Genomic DNA, 14,914 nt, shown 5'->3' on the forward strand with positions numbered 1-14,914 from the left:
AGTGTGCGAGACAGTGCAAGTGTGCGACAGAGTGCAAGTGCGTGAGAGAGTGCGCGAGAGAGTGTGAGTGTGCGAGAGAAAGTAAGCGAGACAAAGTGTGTGAGAGAGTGCAAGTGTGCGACAGAGTGCAAGTGCGCGAGAGAGTGCGCGTGCGTGAGAGTGTGCGAGAGAAAGTAAGCGAGATAAAGTGTGCGAGTGAGTGTGGGGGAGAGAGTGTGCGAGCGAGTGCAAGTGCGTGAGAGAGTGCAAGTGCGTGAGAGAGTGCAAGTGCGTGAGAGAGTGCGTGAGAGTAAGTGAGCGAGGCAATGTGTGCGAGTGAATATGTGAGAGAGTGCGAGTGCGTGAGAGTGAGTGAGCGGGCAGGAGAGAGAGTGAGCGGGGGGTGAGAGAGAGAGAGAGTGTGCACGAGAGGAAGTGAGTGTGCAAGAGAATGTGAGCGAGACAAAGTGTGCGTGTGAGTGTGCAAGACTGAGCGAGTGTGCGAGAGAGAGGGCATGCAAGAGAGTGTGCGCGAGTGTGGGTGTGCGTGAGAATGTGTGCGAGACAGTGTGCGAGTGAATATGTGAGAGAGAACGTGCGAGAGAGAGCATGCGAGAGAGTGAGCGTGTGTGAGAGGGTGTGAGTGTGCGAGAGAGTGCACGCGAGAGTGCGAGTGTGCTAGAGAGTATGCAATAGTATGCGAGTGTGCGAGACAGTGTGCGAGTGTGCAAGAGAGTGCGAGTGTGCAAGAGAGTGCGAGTGTGTGTGCAAAAATTTACGAATGTGTGAGAGAAAGTGAGCAAAGTGTGTGAGTGAATATGCGAGAGTGCGAGTGCAAGAGGGCGATAGTATGCAGATGGGCGCGCCTGAGAGTGAGCGGGCGCACGAAAGAGAGTGCGAGTGGGCGATAGGATGTGAGCGTGCGCGCGAGAGTGAGCGGGGCGCGAGAGTGAGCAGGCGGGCGTGCGCGCGATAGTATGCGAGTGGGCGATAGTATGCGAGCGTGCGCGCGAGAGTGTACGCGCGCGCGATTGGCGATAGTATGCCAGCAGGCACGCGAGAGTGTGAGCGGGCGGGCGATAGTATGCGAGTGGGCATGCGAGAGAGAGAGCGTGCAGGGGCGACAGAGAGCGTGTGTGGGCGAGAGAGAGAGAGAGAGAGAGCACGAGAGGAAGTGAGTGAGTGTGCGAGAGAGAGTACGTAGGAGAGAGAGAGTGCATGCGAGCAAGAGTGTGCGAGAGAGAGAAAGCGTGCAAAAGAGCGAGAGAGAGAGAGCGAGGGAGAGCGCGCGTGCGAGAGGAAGTGAGTGTGCGAGAGTGTAAGAGAGGCTGTGCGAGTGAGTGAGTGTGCGAGAGAGAGAGAGAGTGCGTGCGAGAGAGAGAGTGTGCATGCAAGAGAGAGAGAACGTGCGAGAGAGGGTGTGCGGGAGAGTGAGAGTGAGTGTGTGAGAGTGAGCGAGAGAGAGTGCGCAAGAGAGAGAGTGAGTGTGAGAGAGAGAGAGAGCGCGCGAGAGGAAGTGAGTGAGTGTGCGAGAGAGAGAGCGAGAGAGAGAGTGCGTGTGCGAGTGTGCGCCAGAGACAGAGTGCACCAGAGAGAGCGCGGGCGCGAGAGAGAGCGCGGGCGCGAGAGAGAGCGCGAGAGTGCGCGCACGAGTGGACGATAGTATGCGAGCGGGCACACGAGAGTGTGAGCGGGCCCGCGAGAGTGAGCGAGCGTGCTAAAGTGTGCGAGTGGGCAATAGCATGCGAGCGGGAGCACGAGTGCGCGTGCGTGCGAGAGAGTGTGCGCATGCGTGCGAGAGTGTGTGCGCGCGATAGTATGCGAGTGGGCGATAGTATGTGAGTGGGCGATAGTATTCGAGTGGGCGCGCGACGGATTGCGCGTACGCACGCGAGAGAGAACGTGTGCGAGCGAGAGAGAGTGTGTGCGCGCGAGAGTATGCGAGCGGGCGATAGTATGAGAGCGGGCGCGAGAGTGAGTGGGCGCGAGAGAGTGTGCGCGCCATAGTATGCGAGCAGGCGATAGTACGTGAGCGGGCGATAGTATGCGAGCAGGCGCGAGAGTGAGCGGGCACGTGTGTGAGCGGGCACCATAGTATGCGAGTGGGAACGCGACAGAGTGAGCGGGCGCACGACAGAGTACGCGCGGGCGATAGTATGCGAGTGGGCGGGCGAGAGAGAGAGAGAGACGGCGCGCGAGAGAGAGAGGGCGCGCGAGAGTGAGAGGGCGCGCGAGAGTGAGAGGGCGCGCGAGAGAGAGTGTGAATGAGCGTGCGGGAGAGTGTGAGAGAGTGTGCGAGAGTGTGCCATAGTATGCGAGCGTGCGAGAGAGAGAGAGAGCATGCGAGATAGCGAGCATGCGAGAGAGAGAGCGCGAGAGAGGAAGTGAGTGAGTGCGTGAGAGTGTAAGAGAAACTGTGCGAGAGAGTGTGTGCAAGAGAGCGAGAGCGTGCGAGAGAGTGAGAGCGAGAGAGAGCATGCGAGAGAGCGAGCGTACGAGAGACCGAGAGAGAGAAGTGAGTGAGTGTGCGAGAGTGTAAGAGAGACTGTGCGAGCGAGAGAGAGAGTTCGTGCGAGAGAGAGAGGGCGCGAGAGAGAGTGGGCGCGAGAGAGCTAGAGAGTGTGCAATAGTATGCGAGTGCGCGAGAGAGACAAAGTGTGCGAGTGAGCGCGCGATAGAGTGTGCGAGCGCGAGTGCACGATAGTATGCGAATGGGCGATAGTATGCAAGAGTGCATGTGCGTGCGAGAGAGTGCGCGAGCGCGCGATAGTATGCGAGAGAGAGAGTGCACGCGAGAGAGTGCGCGCGCGTGAGAGAGAGTGCTCGATAGTATGCGAATGGGTGATAGTATGCGAGAGGGCACGCGAGAGTGCGCGCGTGAGCGAGAGTGTGTGCGCGATAGTATGCGAGTGGGCGATAGTATGCGAGTGGGCGATAGTATGTGAGTGGGCGATAGTATGCGAGGGAGTGCACATACGCGCGCGAGAGAGTGCACGTGTGAGCGAGAGAGAGTGTGCGCGATAGTATGCGAATGGGCGCGCGAGAGAGAGTGCACGCGCGAGTGGGCAATAGTACGCGAGCGGGTGCGCGAGGGAGCACGCGTACGCGCGAGAGAGCGTGCGAGCGAGAGAGTGCGTGTGCGCGTACGAGAGAGTTTGCGCGCGATAGTATGCGAGTGGGCGATAGTATGTGAGCGGACGTGCGCGAGAGAGTGCGCGCACGAGTGGGTGATCGTATGCGAGTGGGCGAAGTTAGCGAATGGGCGATAGTATGCAAGTGAAAGAGAGTGCGCGCTCGAGTTGGCGATAGTATGCAAACGGGCGCGTGGGAGTGCGCGTGCGAGCAAGAGAGAGCATGTGCGAGCGCGAGAGAAAGAGTGTGCGCGCAATAGTATGCGAGCGGGCGATAGTATGCAAGCGGGCGTGAGAGTGAGCGGGCGCGAGAGAGTGTGCGCGCCATAGTATGTGAGTGGGCGATAGTATGCGAGTGGGCGCGCGGGAGAGTGAGCGGGCGCGCGGGAGAGGGCGTGCGCGCGGGAGATAAAGAGAGAGAGAGAGTGCATGAGAGGAAGTGAGTGAGTGTGCGAGAGTGAGAGTGCGTACGAGAGAGAGAGTGCGCGCGAGAGAGTGCGCGCGCAAGCGGGCGAGAGGGAGAGTGAGTGCGAGAGCGAGAGAGCGTGCAATAGTATGCGAGTGTGCGCGAGAGAAAGTGTGCGAGAGAAAGTGTGCGAGAGAAAGTGTGCGAGAGAAAGAGCGGGCGCGCGAGAGTGAGCGGGAGAGAGAGAGAGTGTGAGCGGGAGAGAGAGAGTGCGAGACAAAGTGTGCGAGACAAAGTGTGCGAGACAAAGTGTGCAATAGAGGGCAAGTGTGCTAGAGAGTGCGAGCGGCGAGAGAGTGTGCAATAGAATGCGAGTGTGGGAGAGAAAGTGAGCGAGACAAAGTGTGCAAGTGAATATGCGAGAGAGAGAGAGTGTGCGAGAGCGTGCGCGCGAGAGAGAGTGCGGGCGAGAGAGAGTGCGGGCGAGAGAGAGTGCGGGCGAGAGAGAGTGTGCTAGAGAGTGTGCAATAGTGTGTGAGTGCGCGAGAGAGTGCGCGAGACAAAGTGTGCGAGTGAGTGTGCAAGAGTGTGTTCAATAGTGTGCGAGTGAAAGTGAGCGAGACAAAGTGTGCAAGTGAATATGAGAGAGAGTGCGAGAGTGCGCGCGAGTGGGCGATAGTATGCGAGTGGGCCATAGTATGCGAATGGGCGCACGAGAGAGTGAGCAGGCGCGCGAGAGAGTGAGCAGGCGCGTGAGAGAGTGGGAGGGAGAGCGCAGGAGAGAAAGGGAGGGTGAGGGAGGGGGGGAGCCGGCGAGAGAGAGAGAGAGGAGCGAGCGGGTTAGAGAGAGAGAGGGGACGAGCGGGCGAGAGTGAGTGTGCTCGAGAGTGGGCGAGAGAGAGAGAGAGTGTGCGCGAGAGTGGACGAGAGAGAGTGTGCGCGAGAGGGAGGGAGAGTGCGGGAGAGAGATGGAGGGAGAGGGAGGGGGGCGATCGGGCGAGAGAGAGGGGGCGAGCGGGCGAGAGAGAGGGGGCGAGCGGGGGCGAGAGAGAGAGAGGGGCGAGCGGGCGAGAGTGAGTGTGCTCGAGAGAGGGAGGGAGTGGGCGAGTGCAAGAGTGTGCGAGTGAGTGAGTGAGCGAGAGTGTGCGAGAGAGAGAGAGAGAGAGAGAGAGTGCGCGAGAGGGCGAGAGAGAGAGAGAGGGGCAAGCGGGTTAGAGAGAGAGAGGAGCGAGCGGCGAGCGGGCGAGAGTGAGTGTGCTCGAGAGAGGGAGGGAGTGGGCGAGTGCAAGAGTGTGCGAGAGTGAGTGAGTGTGCGAGAGAGAGAGAGAGAGTGGGCGAGAGAGTGGGCGAGAGAGAGGGCGAGAGAGAGGGCGAGAGAGAGGGCGAGAGAGAGGGCGAGAGAGAGGGCGAGAGAGAGGGCGAGAGAGAGGGCGAGAGGCAAGCGGGTTAGAGAGAGAGAGGGGCAAGCGGGTTAGAGAGAGAGAGCGAGCGAGCGGCGAGCGGGCGAGAGTGAGTGTGCTCGAGAGAGGGAGGGAGTGGGCGAGTGCAAGAGTGTGCGAGAGTGAGTGAGTGTGCGAGAGGGCGCGAGAGAGAGGGCGAGAGAGAGGGCGAGAGAGAGAGGGCGAGAGAGAGAGGGCGAGAGAGAGGGCGAGAGGAGAGAGAGGGCGAGAGGCAAGCGGGTTAGAGAGAGAGAGAGAGGAGCGAGCGGGTTAGAGAGAGAGAGGAGCGAGCGGGTTAGAGAGAGAGAGGGGACGAGCGGGCGAGAGAGAGTGTGCTCGAGAGTGGGCGAGAGAGAGTGTGCGCGAGAGTGGGCGAGAGAGAGTGTGCGCGAGAGTGGGCGAGAGAAAGTGTGCGCGAGAGTGGGCGAGAGAAAGTGTGCGCGAGAGTGGGCGAGAGAGAGTGTGCGCGAGAGTGGACGAGAGAGAGTGTGCGCGAGAGTGGACGAGAGAGAGTGTGCGCGAGAGGGAGGGAGAGCGCGGGAGAGAGATGGAGGGAGAGGGAGGGAGAGGGAGGGGGGCGAGCGGGCGAGAGAGAGGGGGCGAGAGAGAGAGCGGGGCAAGCGGGCGAGAGTGAGTGTGCTCGAGAGAGGGAGGGAGTGGGCGAGTGCAAGAGTGTGCGAGAGTGAGTGAGTGAGCGAGAGAGGGCGAGAGAGAGAGGGCGAGAGAGAGGGCGAGAGGCAAGCGGGTTAGAGAGAGAGAGGAGCGAGTGGGTTAGAGAGAGAGGGGGCAAGCGGGCGAGAGTGAGTGTGCTCGAGAGTGGGCGAGAGAGAGTGTGCGCGAGAGTGGGCGAGAGAGAGTGGGGGGGGCGAGAGAGGGAGGGAGAGCGCGGGAGAGAGATGGAGGGAGAGGGAGGGGGGGCGAGCGGGCGAGAGAGAGGGGGCGAGAGAGAGAGAGAGAGAGGAGCGAGTGGGTTAGAGAGAGAGGGGGCGAGCGGGCGAGAGAGTGAGTGTGCTCGAGAGTGGGCGAGAGTGAGTGTGCGCGAGAGAGGGAGGGAGTGGGCGAGTGCAAGAGTGTGCGAGAGAGAGGGGGCGAGAGAGAGAGGGGGCGAGAGAGAGAGAGGGGGCGAGAGAGAGAGAGGGGGCGAGAGAGAGAGAGGGGGCGAGAGAGAGAGAGGGGGCGAGAGAGAGAGAGAGGGCGAGAGAGAGAGAGAGGGCGAGAGAGAGAGAGAGAGAGGGAGAGAGAGTGTGGGCGAGAGAGAGAGCGGGCGAGAGAGAGAGAGAGAGAGAGAGAGAGTGGGCGAGAGAGCGCGGGCGAGAGAGAGGGCGGGCGAGAGAGAGAGTGGGGCGGGCGAGAGAGAGAGTGTGGCGGGCGAGAGAGAGAGAAAGGCGGGCGAGAGAGGGAGAGAGCGGGCGAGAGAGGGAGAGCGGGCGAGAGAGGGAGAGCGGGCAAGAGAGAGGGCGAGAGAGAGAGAGGGGGGGCGAGAGAGAGAGAGGGGGCAAGAGAGAGGGCGGGCGAGAGAGAGAGGGCGGGCGAGAGAGAGAGGGCGGGCGAGAGAGAGAGGGCGGGCGAGAGAGAGGGAGAGAGCGGGCGAGAGAGGGAGAGCGGGCGAGAGAGGGAGAGTGGGCGAGAGAGGGAGAGCGGGCAAGAGAGGGGGCGAGAGAGAGAGAGGGGGCGAGAGAGAGAGAGGGGGCGAGAGAGAGAGGGAGAGTGAGCAAGTGAGAGAGAGAGAGAGAGAGAGAATACGCAATATGAAAGGGGTACATAAATAAAGAAATTATAGATAGCAGGCCAGGACAGAGGTTAATTAGAGCTAACAGTAGGAGAAAATGGGTGAGCCGTACTGAATACATGTCTGATATTGGGCCGAGCTGTGTGTGAAAATGGGGGACTGTGCTAAAAACAAACCATGCCATTACCGGACTGGTGTGGGTTGGATATGTAGAGTGCTAGAGGCTGCTGGGTCCTCCAGCGGAAAATGAGATGTTGTTCTTCCAGCTTGTGCTGAGCCTTGCTGGAACACTGCAGCAGAAATGTTGGTGTGGAAACACACTGGTGTGTGGGAATTGACAGGCAATTGGTAGCTTTTCTGGACAGAGCACAGGTGTTCTGCAAAGTGGTCACCCAGTCTACTCTACCCAGAGGAGAGGAGACCACAATGAACAGAATACAGGAAACTAGATTGAATGAAGAGCAGACAAAGCTTTGCTTCACCTGGAAGCTGTGTCTGGGGTTTTGGATGGTGAGGAGGAAGACGAACAGACAGGTATCACATCTTTTGCAATTGCATGGGAAGGTACTGGCCAGGTATAGGGAGGTGGTGTGAGTGGAGAAATAGTGGACCAGGGTGTCCCACAGGGAATGGTGCCCATGGAATGCTGACAAGGGAGAGAGGAGGAATGGGTGTCTGGTTGTTCTATCCCATTGGAGCCTTACAATCCTTTGGATGCCAAGGCTGGTAGGTGGTAAGTCAGGACTGGGGGAACCAAATCATTGTTGTGGGGGAAAAGGCAAGGGCTAAGGGCAGAAGTGCAGGAGATGGTCAAGTACAGCTAACGGCTCTGTCCCCTGGAGCATCCTTGGTTGAGGAAAAAGGTGAACGTTTCTCAGGCCCCCTTGCAGAAGGCAGCATTGTCAGAGCAGATTAGACAGCGACAGACAAACTTGCAGAATGGGATGAAGTCCTGACAGGGCATGAGGATACAAAGTTGAGCTAACAGTGGGAGTCCATGGGTTTGTACTGCATATTGTTATCCAGTTTATACCCTATTGTGGTTCACAATGTGGTCTCCTCTGCACTGGGGAGAGAAACACAGGCTGGGTGATCGTGACGTGGAGCACCTACATTTTGTCGGCAAAAATCACCAAGTTTCCAGTTGCTTGCCACTTCAACACACGACTGTTTCCACACGAACATTTCTGTCGCAGTAGACCTGCTGCAGGGTTCCAGTGAGGTTAAACACAAACTCAAAGAACATCTCATTTTCCGCTAGGAGACCCTGTAACCTCATCATCAAGCTCAATAACTTTCGAGTCTGATTTCATCCTTCTAGTTTAACAATCCTGTTATGGCAGATGTTGCTAATAGCACAGTCATCCATTCCTACATACTCCTAGGTCAATTATATTATATAGGTTACATTCAGAGCAACTCACCCATTTTCTCCTACTCTTAGCTTTTATTCTCACTTGTTCAGCTTTTCTTCTGCCCTGGCCTGTTCTCTATAATCTCCTTGTTTAGCTACTTTCTTCATATCACTATCTGTGGGCTCCACCTCCATCTATTTGCTCACCCCTCCCCTTTCTTCACACCTTCCCACTCCCAGCCCAACCCCCCTCCCCACCACCACCCCAACCACCCCCAACTTTGGCTTCAACTTAAATACTACTCTTTCTTAGCTGATAGCAGTTCGGAACAAGAGTTAAGAGTTAATGGACTCAAAATATTAATTCAGCTTTCTCCCCACAGGTGCTCCTGGACCTGCTGTGCTTTTCTGGCAATTTGTTTTTGTTTCAGATTTCCAGCATCTGCAGTGCTTTATTTTATTTTAATGGCTAACAACAGACATCCGAGACTCTGGGGAACTCAAGAGGAAGAAAAGGTCAATCATCCACATGGTACTTCAGGCTAATGTTTCAGCTTTCTCTTTTGTGCCAGTGCGCTGGGCTCTGTCATCATCGAGGATGGGGACTTTTTGGAGCAGCCTCCTCCAGCGAGTTGTTTCAACGCCCACCACCATTCAAATATAGCTCTAAAAATGGTTTCTGACTACCATGGAAAGCATTTGTGAACTGTGGGCCCTTGGACACACAGTTAAGAGATGTAAAGTAACACCTTAAAAAGCAAAAATGTGGCTGAGGGATCCGCAGGTCCTAGCAACATTTGCTAAAAATAGACATTTTTCAAAGCTGAACTGATACTTTTATGTGAGCACTATGTTCATAATGATCGACAGTAAATTTTGACAGAAATTCCTTTGGCTTTTCCAATGTTCACAGTTATCTGCCTATTAATAAAATACCTGCCCCATTTGTGACTTTTAAATTTAATATAATCTACAGTATTTCAATCAATTTCATGTTTCATACAAACTTTGTGGTAGACCCAATTTGAGATCATACTCAGATACAATGGGTTGCATATTTTCCCTGATTCATTTATGGATGTCACAAGTTATAACATTGTGTGAATACAGTTGCACATCAAGGACATGAAGTACACTGAAATCTGTAGTTAGCACAAACTGATTAGAACTGAATAAACAGTTACGCAGTCTCCCTCTAAATCATAACATTGTGCCGTTATAAAGAAAAAGAATACAACATTACAGATTGCCTCCAGCTTCAGTAATCCGGACTTATTAATCCTGGCCTCTTTAGAATCCCCATTTCTAAAATTGCTCCACTACAGCTGGTTCGGTCTTCAGCTGCCTTGGTACAAAACTTGAACTTTCTCCCTACACTTTGGCATTTCTCTCTCTTGCTTTCCTCCTTTTAAAGACCCTTATTTACTATTTTGATGAAGCTTTGCATCCTGAAGCTTGGCATTTTGGTGACTTAGTTGTCTTTGGGAACAGTCATGCCAGCGATTTACTGGGAAGATGCAAGAAATTCACTTTGGAGGATAATGGAATGTGCATTCATGATAACTCTGGATAAACTGTTAGTTTCCAGGCTTGAATGGGAGGTTTAAGGAAAGCCACGCTTAGTAGGCAGTTAAACTTTAGTACTGATTAAATTTCAGAATAAACTGGAAAAGGGGTGGGGTCTACAGGATAGCAAAGTGACAAGTCTATATGGAAACCAAGCTCATGCGATCATATTCAATGGGTTTTGAATTCTTAAAAATGTTGAAAAACAGGGCAAAGCTTTCCCTCTAAGTAGGCAGCAAGAAGGACAAACAATTGGATGAGCTGGCCCTGGAGAAATGCTTGCCTAACCAGCAAGAAGGTTCGATGGGCAATCTTCTCAACACAACATCAATGAAGGGCCATCAATTGACGGCCACTTAAAAAGCTTCAACTCACCACTGCCAGCAAGTGAGAACAGGAGCTGGTTAGGCTGATCTACCTGCCAGATTAGGTGAGAGGTAGGGAGGCTCCACTGGAGCACATGCGGGGCATTGACAGGAGCAAGAGGATGACTGCTGAGTGCCACATCTCTGCCCTTGCCTTCAATATTCCTGACCGCCACTCTCTCCTCAGCTCTCACCCTGTGAGATCCCAAAAACAAACAAAAGACTTATCTTTTTACTGTTGGATTCTTTGAAGACCAGGTCTCCATGAAATGAGGTCTCAGAAGCTGTCAGTGCCTTACTGGACAGCAGCTTCTAGCATGGCAGGACTTCAACATAGATGTCTACCACTGACCAACAAACTCACTAGTCTGCTCTTAACAAGCTGAGTAGAGCTTGATTCAGCAAGCTCTCTCATTGGTGGAGATGGTGAGTCAGTTTCTACCATACATGCCTTCCCTTACACTAAAGCTGCAAAACAAAAAGTCTCCGCTGCAGTCACTGTAATTACCCAAGCAAACATAATGGCTCCTTAAATATATTGGAGATAAGAATTATCTACTTAAAAGATTATATAAGCAATAACCTGTATTACTCAACTGCATTTGTCAAAATAGAATAACAATAGCACTTGTAGAAGATGTTACTCCACATTTCTGAATGTATTCATGATTTTTTTGCTCTGCATTATTTTAAAAAGTGATAGCTTCTTTAGATTACTTTTATTACTGGAGAGTCAGCAATTTTGTATTCAACGGAGTCTACTTTGTGCTAAAAAGTGATCAGAAAAATCATCTTCCATTATAAGTACATGATAAATAGTTCATCTTCCATGCAGTTTTATTACCTAACATTTAGCCACTTCTCAAAGCATTTAATCAAGAAAATATATCACAGATAAACAAGGACTATTTGTTTCAGAATTTCTACACTTCGCACATTGTTACTTTGCATTTTCGGAAGAACTGTGATGGATAAAAGGTACAAATATGACAAAAGTCAACATGACACAGTTTGTACCCTGAATGTCAACTGTAATTTCATGGAAGCATTTCTACACTAAGGTTGGTAGAGGTTTAAATTCTTCCAAAAACAGAAGTTGATACTAAATGAAAATTTGATAAGCTAAAAGGTGTTAAATGAATATAGGCCAAAGGCAGAAATGTAGATTTAGGCCACAGATCAGTCATGATCTTATTGAATGGCAGAACAGGCTCAAGGGTTTGAATGGCCCAGTTCTGATCTTATGTTCCCTTTCCACAGTTTCGGGTCGATTCAGATTGCAGCCTAAGCAAACTGTCCTTCTCCAAGCTGAGATTCCAACACAATTCAATACAAAAAGCGATACTCCAAACTCTCATGAGTTTATATTTTGTGAAAAGCTTCTTCACTATTCAAATAGCCTCATAGCTGACTTGCCAGCCATGACCCCCAACTAAAATTCCTGCTGACAGTATTTATCCCCAAGTCTGTAACAAAACTGCAATGGTTCTCAATTCACCAGCAGCTCAAATTTAACTTTTTCTTTCAAATGTTTAAAGCCCTTCATGGCTTTTTCCTTGTCTACCTCTCTAAACTGCTCCAATTCGCTACTCCAAACTTTTGGTTCTTACGATTCTGGCTTATTTTTGTACCTACCAATCTCTACCCTGTACGTGATGCCCATACCTTTACTGTCCAGGGCTCCACAGCAGATTCTTCACCCTAAAATCTTCCCAATCTCTAAATTTATTTTAGAAAACCATTTTAGACCATCTCTCCCAATATCTCCTCAAATGGTTTGACACTTTGTTTTCTATCATTGAGAATAATCTTCCAAAAATTGCAATGTATTGAAGGCATTTCACAAACACAAAGGGTTTCTGTTGCTTACCGAGCTAAAATTCTTAATACACAAATTTTAAAAATGAAAATGAAGCAATGATTTCGTAGTGGAATATTTTGCTCACTTGTCCTTATGTTTAAGATTACAATCAAACCTCAACAATTCCTTTAAATTTCCAATAAAACATTGCAACATGAATAATTGCAGCAACTAAATAGGTTTAGGTCATTTCACTTGAGGAATTCTTGCAGCATTTTGGTTGGGTGAATGGCTGGTTTGCAGTGCAGAGTGACACCAACAGCGCCGGTTCAATTCCCATACCCAAGGCTACCATGAAAGTCCCTCATTGTCAATTTCTCCCCTCACCTGAGGCATGGTTAAGCCATTAGCAGTTGTCTTTCTTCAACAAGAGAGCAGAGCTGCTCTATGTAGACCGGGACTGTGATGATTTTAGTATTGAGAGTGTGGTGCTGGAAAAGCACAGCAGGTCAGACAGCAGCCAAGGAGTAGGAGAATTGACATTTCAGGCAAGAGCCCTTCATCATAAACTATTCATTTTTTTACTTTCTGCAAATCCACAAATATATTTATTCAAATGATTCCTGATGAAGGGCTTATGCTCGAAACGTTGAATTCTCTATTCCTGAGATGCTGCCTAACCTGCTGTGCTTTGACCAGCAACACATTTGCAGCTGTGATCTCCAGCATCTGCAGACCTCATTTTTTACTCAAATATTACATGCATCAATGTTACTTTTTGCCCTAACAATAGTAAATTACTTCTTGAGAATTAATTTACACAGCCTTCAAATCACAAATTTATTGCTCACGTCTTTCACACTTGCATACTTTAACGTTAAATTACTTTCTTACCTAATAATTAATCATACCCTACAAAATGTGGCATGCCCTAGCAGCACCTAACATAACTCCTCACAGTGAATGCTCAGACTGAAACCAAGTGTGGAACAGGAACGTTCCTCCAGCAAGAGGAGTGTTTTCAGTCTCTCCCCTTTCAGAGTTAAGGATCTAAACCAAATTGCAAAAACAAAATCGGAAGCAAATTAAAGTGATCCCGACGACAACTGTACCAGGAGGGAGAGTAAATACTACATGCAATGCAGAAGGGTCGTCATCCCTCAACATGGCAAAAAATGATCTCTGTTCGTACGGCCCATTCATGGACAGGCAAGAGCTGTTCCATAAATTAGGGAGTGCTCTTATCCGCACTTACATGTTCTTTAATTGATAATGTACCAGCCTAAAGTAAATATTTCTGAGTTCAATACAATACGCGTGCTGATTCTGCAACGTATGACCAAGTGAGAGTGGGAGGAACAGCCATTGTCAGCGCCACTTGGCGGTGACAGGAATCAGTACACGGGAGCGATAACGCCCAATGTTCTCATCGGAGTGCAGGTACTCTGTGATTATTTGTCTAACAGGAGAGTGTTTCTACAAAATAGCAAAATAAGCCACATTGCAAATCGATCTTGGGTTCGTTTAATGGCATGCTTTTACTCCATACGCTGGTATTTGCAGTTGGACAATGAGAAAATACCCACATCTGAGAACAAAGGACAATTCTCAGACCTTTTCCATCACGGTGCGTTTGGAATTAAGTTTTTTTTTGCATTCGTGGGCAGAGTTTGACCAGCTTGCAATTTCGAAAGGGGAGCCTCAAATACAAAAGCCACTGCAAACTTGTCTTTAGCTCCCCCCCGCCATGATTAAAAAGTCACCTTGAACTGCTAATTATTGCCTGTATTTAAAGGGCGCAAGTGCAAGTGCAAAGTGGTGTGTGCCTGCAGCCTGGCTCCTCTGGGCGCTCTGTAACTGGCCGAGGACAGTTACCGCAGTGAGAAGCGAAAGAAAGCACCCAGATCGATCAAATCTCCAGCACCTCCTTCGGCAGAGGCAAGGCATCAGCAATGTCAAAAACTGCTTGCATTTTTTTTTGCCCATCAGCTGATTAACACGAGGTTAAAGCTGTTGCAGAGGATTTCCCCCCCTTGTTAACCAGAAAGCTTGCTGATGTGTTGAGGCAGGATTTTATATATATTATATATCCCGTCCTCCTTGGCTGACTTACCTTTTGCTGCCTCCTCGCCATATCTGTAGGTTGCTTGGCATTGAATGGGTAGGCGATGCATCTCATCACAAAGACATACAACTGAAGCTTTCTCTTTCTCTCTTCCTCCTCTTTCTGCAGCCTCTCGAGCTCCTCTTTCTCTTTCTCACTGACCACAGAGGGGCTGGGGCTGGACGGCCGGATGCTGCTGCTCCGGCTGCTCGGCTGTAAGCCCCCGCTGCTCTCGCTGGTCCTGCTCGGGGACAAGCGACTGCCCGGGGCCGGAGCCTGCACCTCCTTGCTCTCCTCCTCGACTATCTCCTCCGATTCTTCCTCGCTCGACGACGGGTCTAACATTGTGGCGCCTCACCTGCTCGCTCGCACTCTCCGGCACGGAATCAACCAAGAGAAATAGCAAAACTGCAGGCACCGTGCGAGTAAATAGAACAGAAAGGAAGCCAGCTGCCCTGTGCCTTGCACGGATTGTCAGCAGACAGGAAGCCGAGTGCTTACGTTCTTGTCATTTAACCCTGCTCTCACCGACACAAGGTACGAGAGACGTGCACAGGTCCGGGATCGAGGCTTAATTCATCCACAATCTCTCTCTCTCTCTCTCTCTCTGCCTGCCCGGTTCTATTAGTACAATGTGATGGATGGCCAGCACTTTACACTACAGGTCTGCAGCATAGACAGAGGCCAATCTGTTTATATATGCGGTGGGGGTGGGCACCTCTGAAACCAGCAAAGATTAACAGCTTGAGATTCTGATTCAACTCTCAATATTGTTCCAGCTTTTCACTCGCACTGTACTGGGGGGGAAGGGGCGGGGTGACCACCCTTTCATCACCATCGAATTCAAAGTGTTGAACTGAGACACTAAGATCCACTCGTTCCACGGGAGAAATGGACAGGTTCCCTGATGTTGTAGAAGTTGCATCCCCGCTCTTTACTTAAACCGCATTTGTGCACATGGATAAGGAAGCAAAAACATAAACGCAAGGTAGCTTCCTAGTTCTCGAGAATAATATTCATTTTGTGTTTTAGAAAGAAAA

At 51.3% G+C, this 14,914-nt stretch overlaps 1 protein-coding gene across 3 annotated transcripts in view; it reads right to left on the bottom strand.

Moving 5' to 3' along the window:
• Positions 1–14,340, bottom strand: part of cadpsa (Ca2+-dependent activator protein for secretion a) — a 628,699-nt gene extending 614,359 nt beyond the window's left edge. For all 3 annotated transcript variants that reach the window (XM_060835662.1, XM_060835661.1, XM_060835663.1), the window contains exon 1: positions 13,884–14,340. In XM_060835662.1, coding sequence (XP_060691645.1) covers positions 13,884–14,219 — 336 coding nt within the window. In that variant the 5' untranslated portion in view covers positions 14,220–14,340. The remainder of the gene's footprint in view (positions 1–13,883) is intronic.
• Positions 14,341–14,914: the final 574 nt, after the last annotated feature.

The sequence above is a fragment of the Hemiscyllium ocellatum genome, chromosome 14 (assembly GCF_020745735.1).
Source record: "Hemiscyllium ocellatum isolate sHemOce1 chromosome 14, sHemOce1.pat.X.cur, whole genome shotgun sequence".
Taxonomy (NCBI): domain Eukaryota; kingdom Metazoa; phylum Chordata; class Chondrichthyes; order Orectolobiformes; family Hemiscylliidae; genus Hemiscyllium; species Hemiscyllium ocellatum.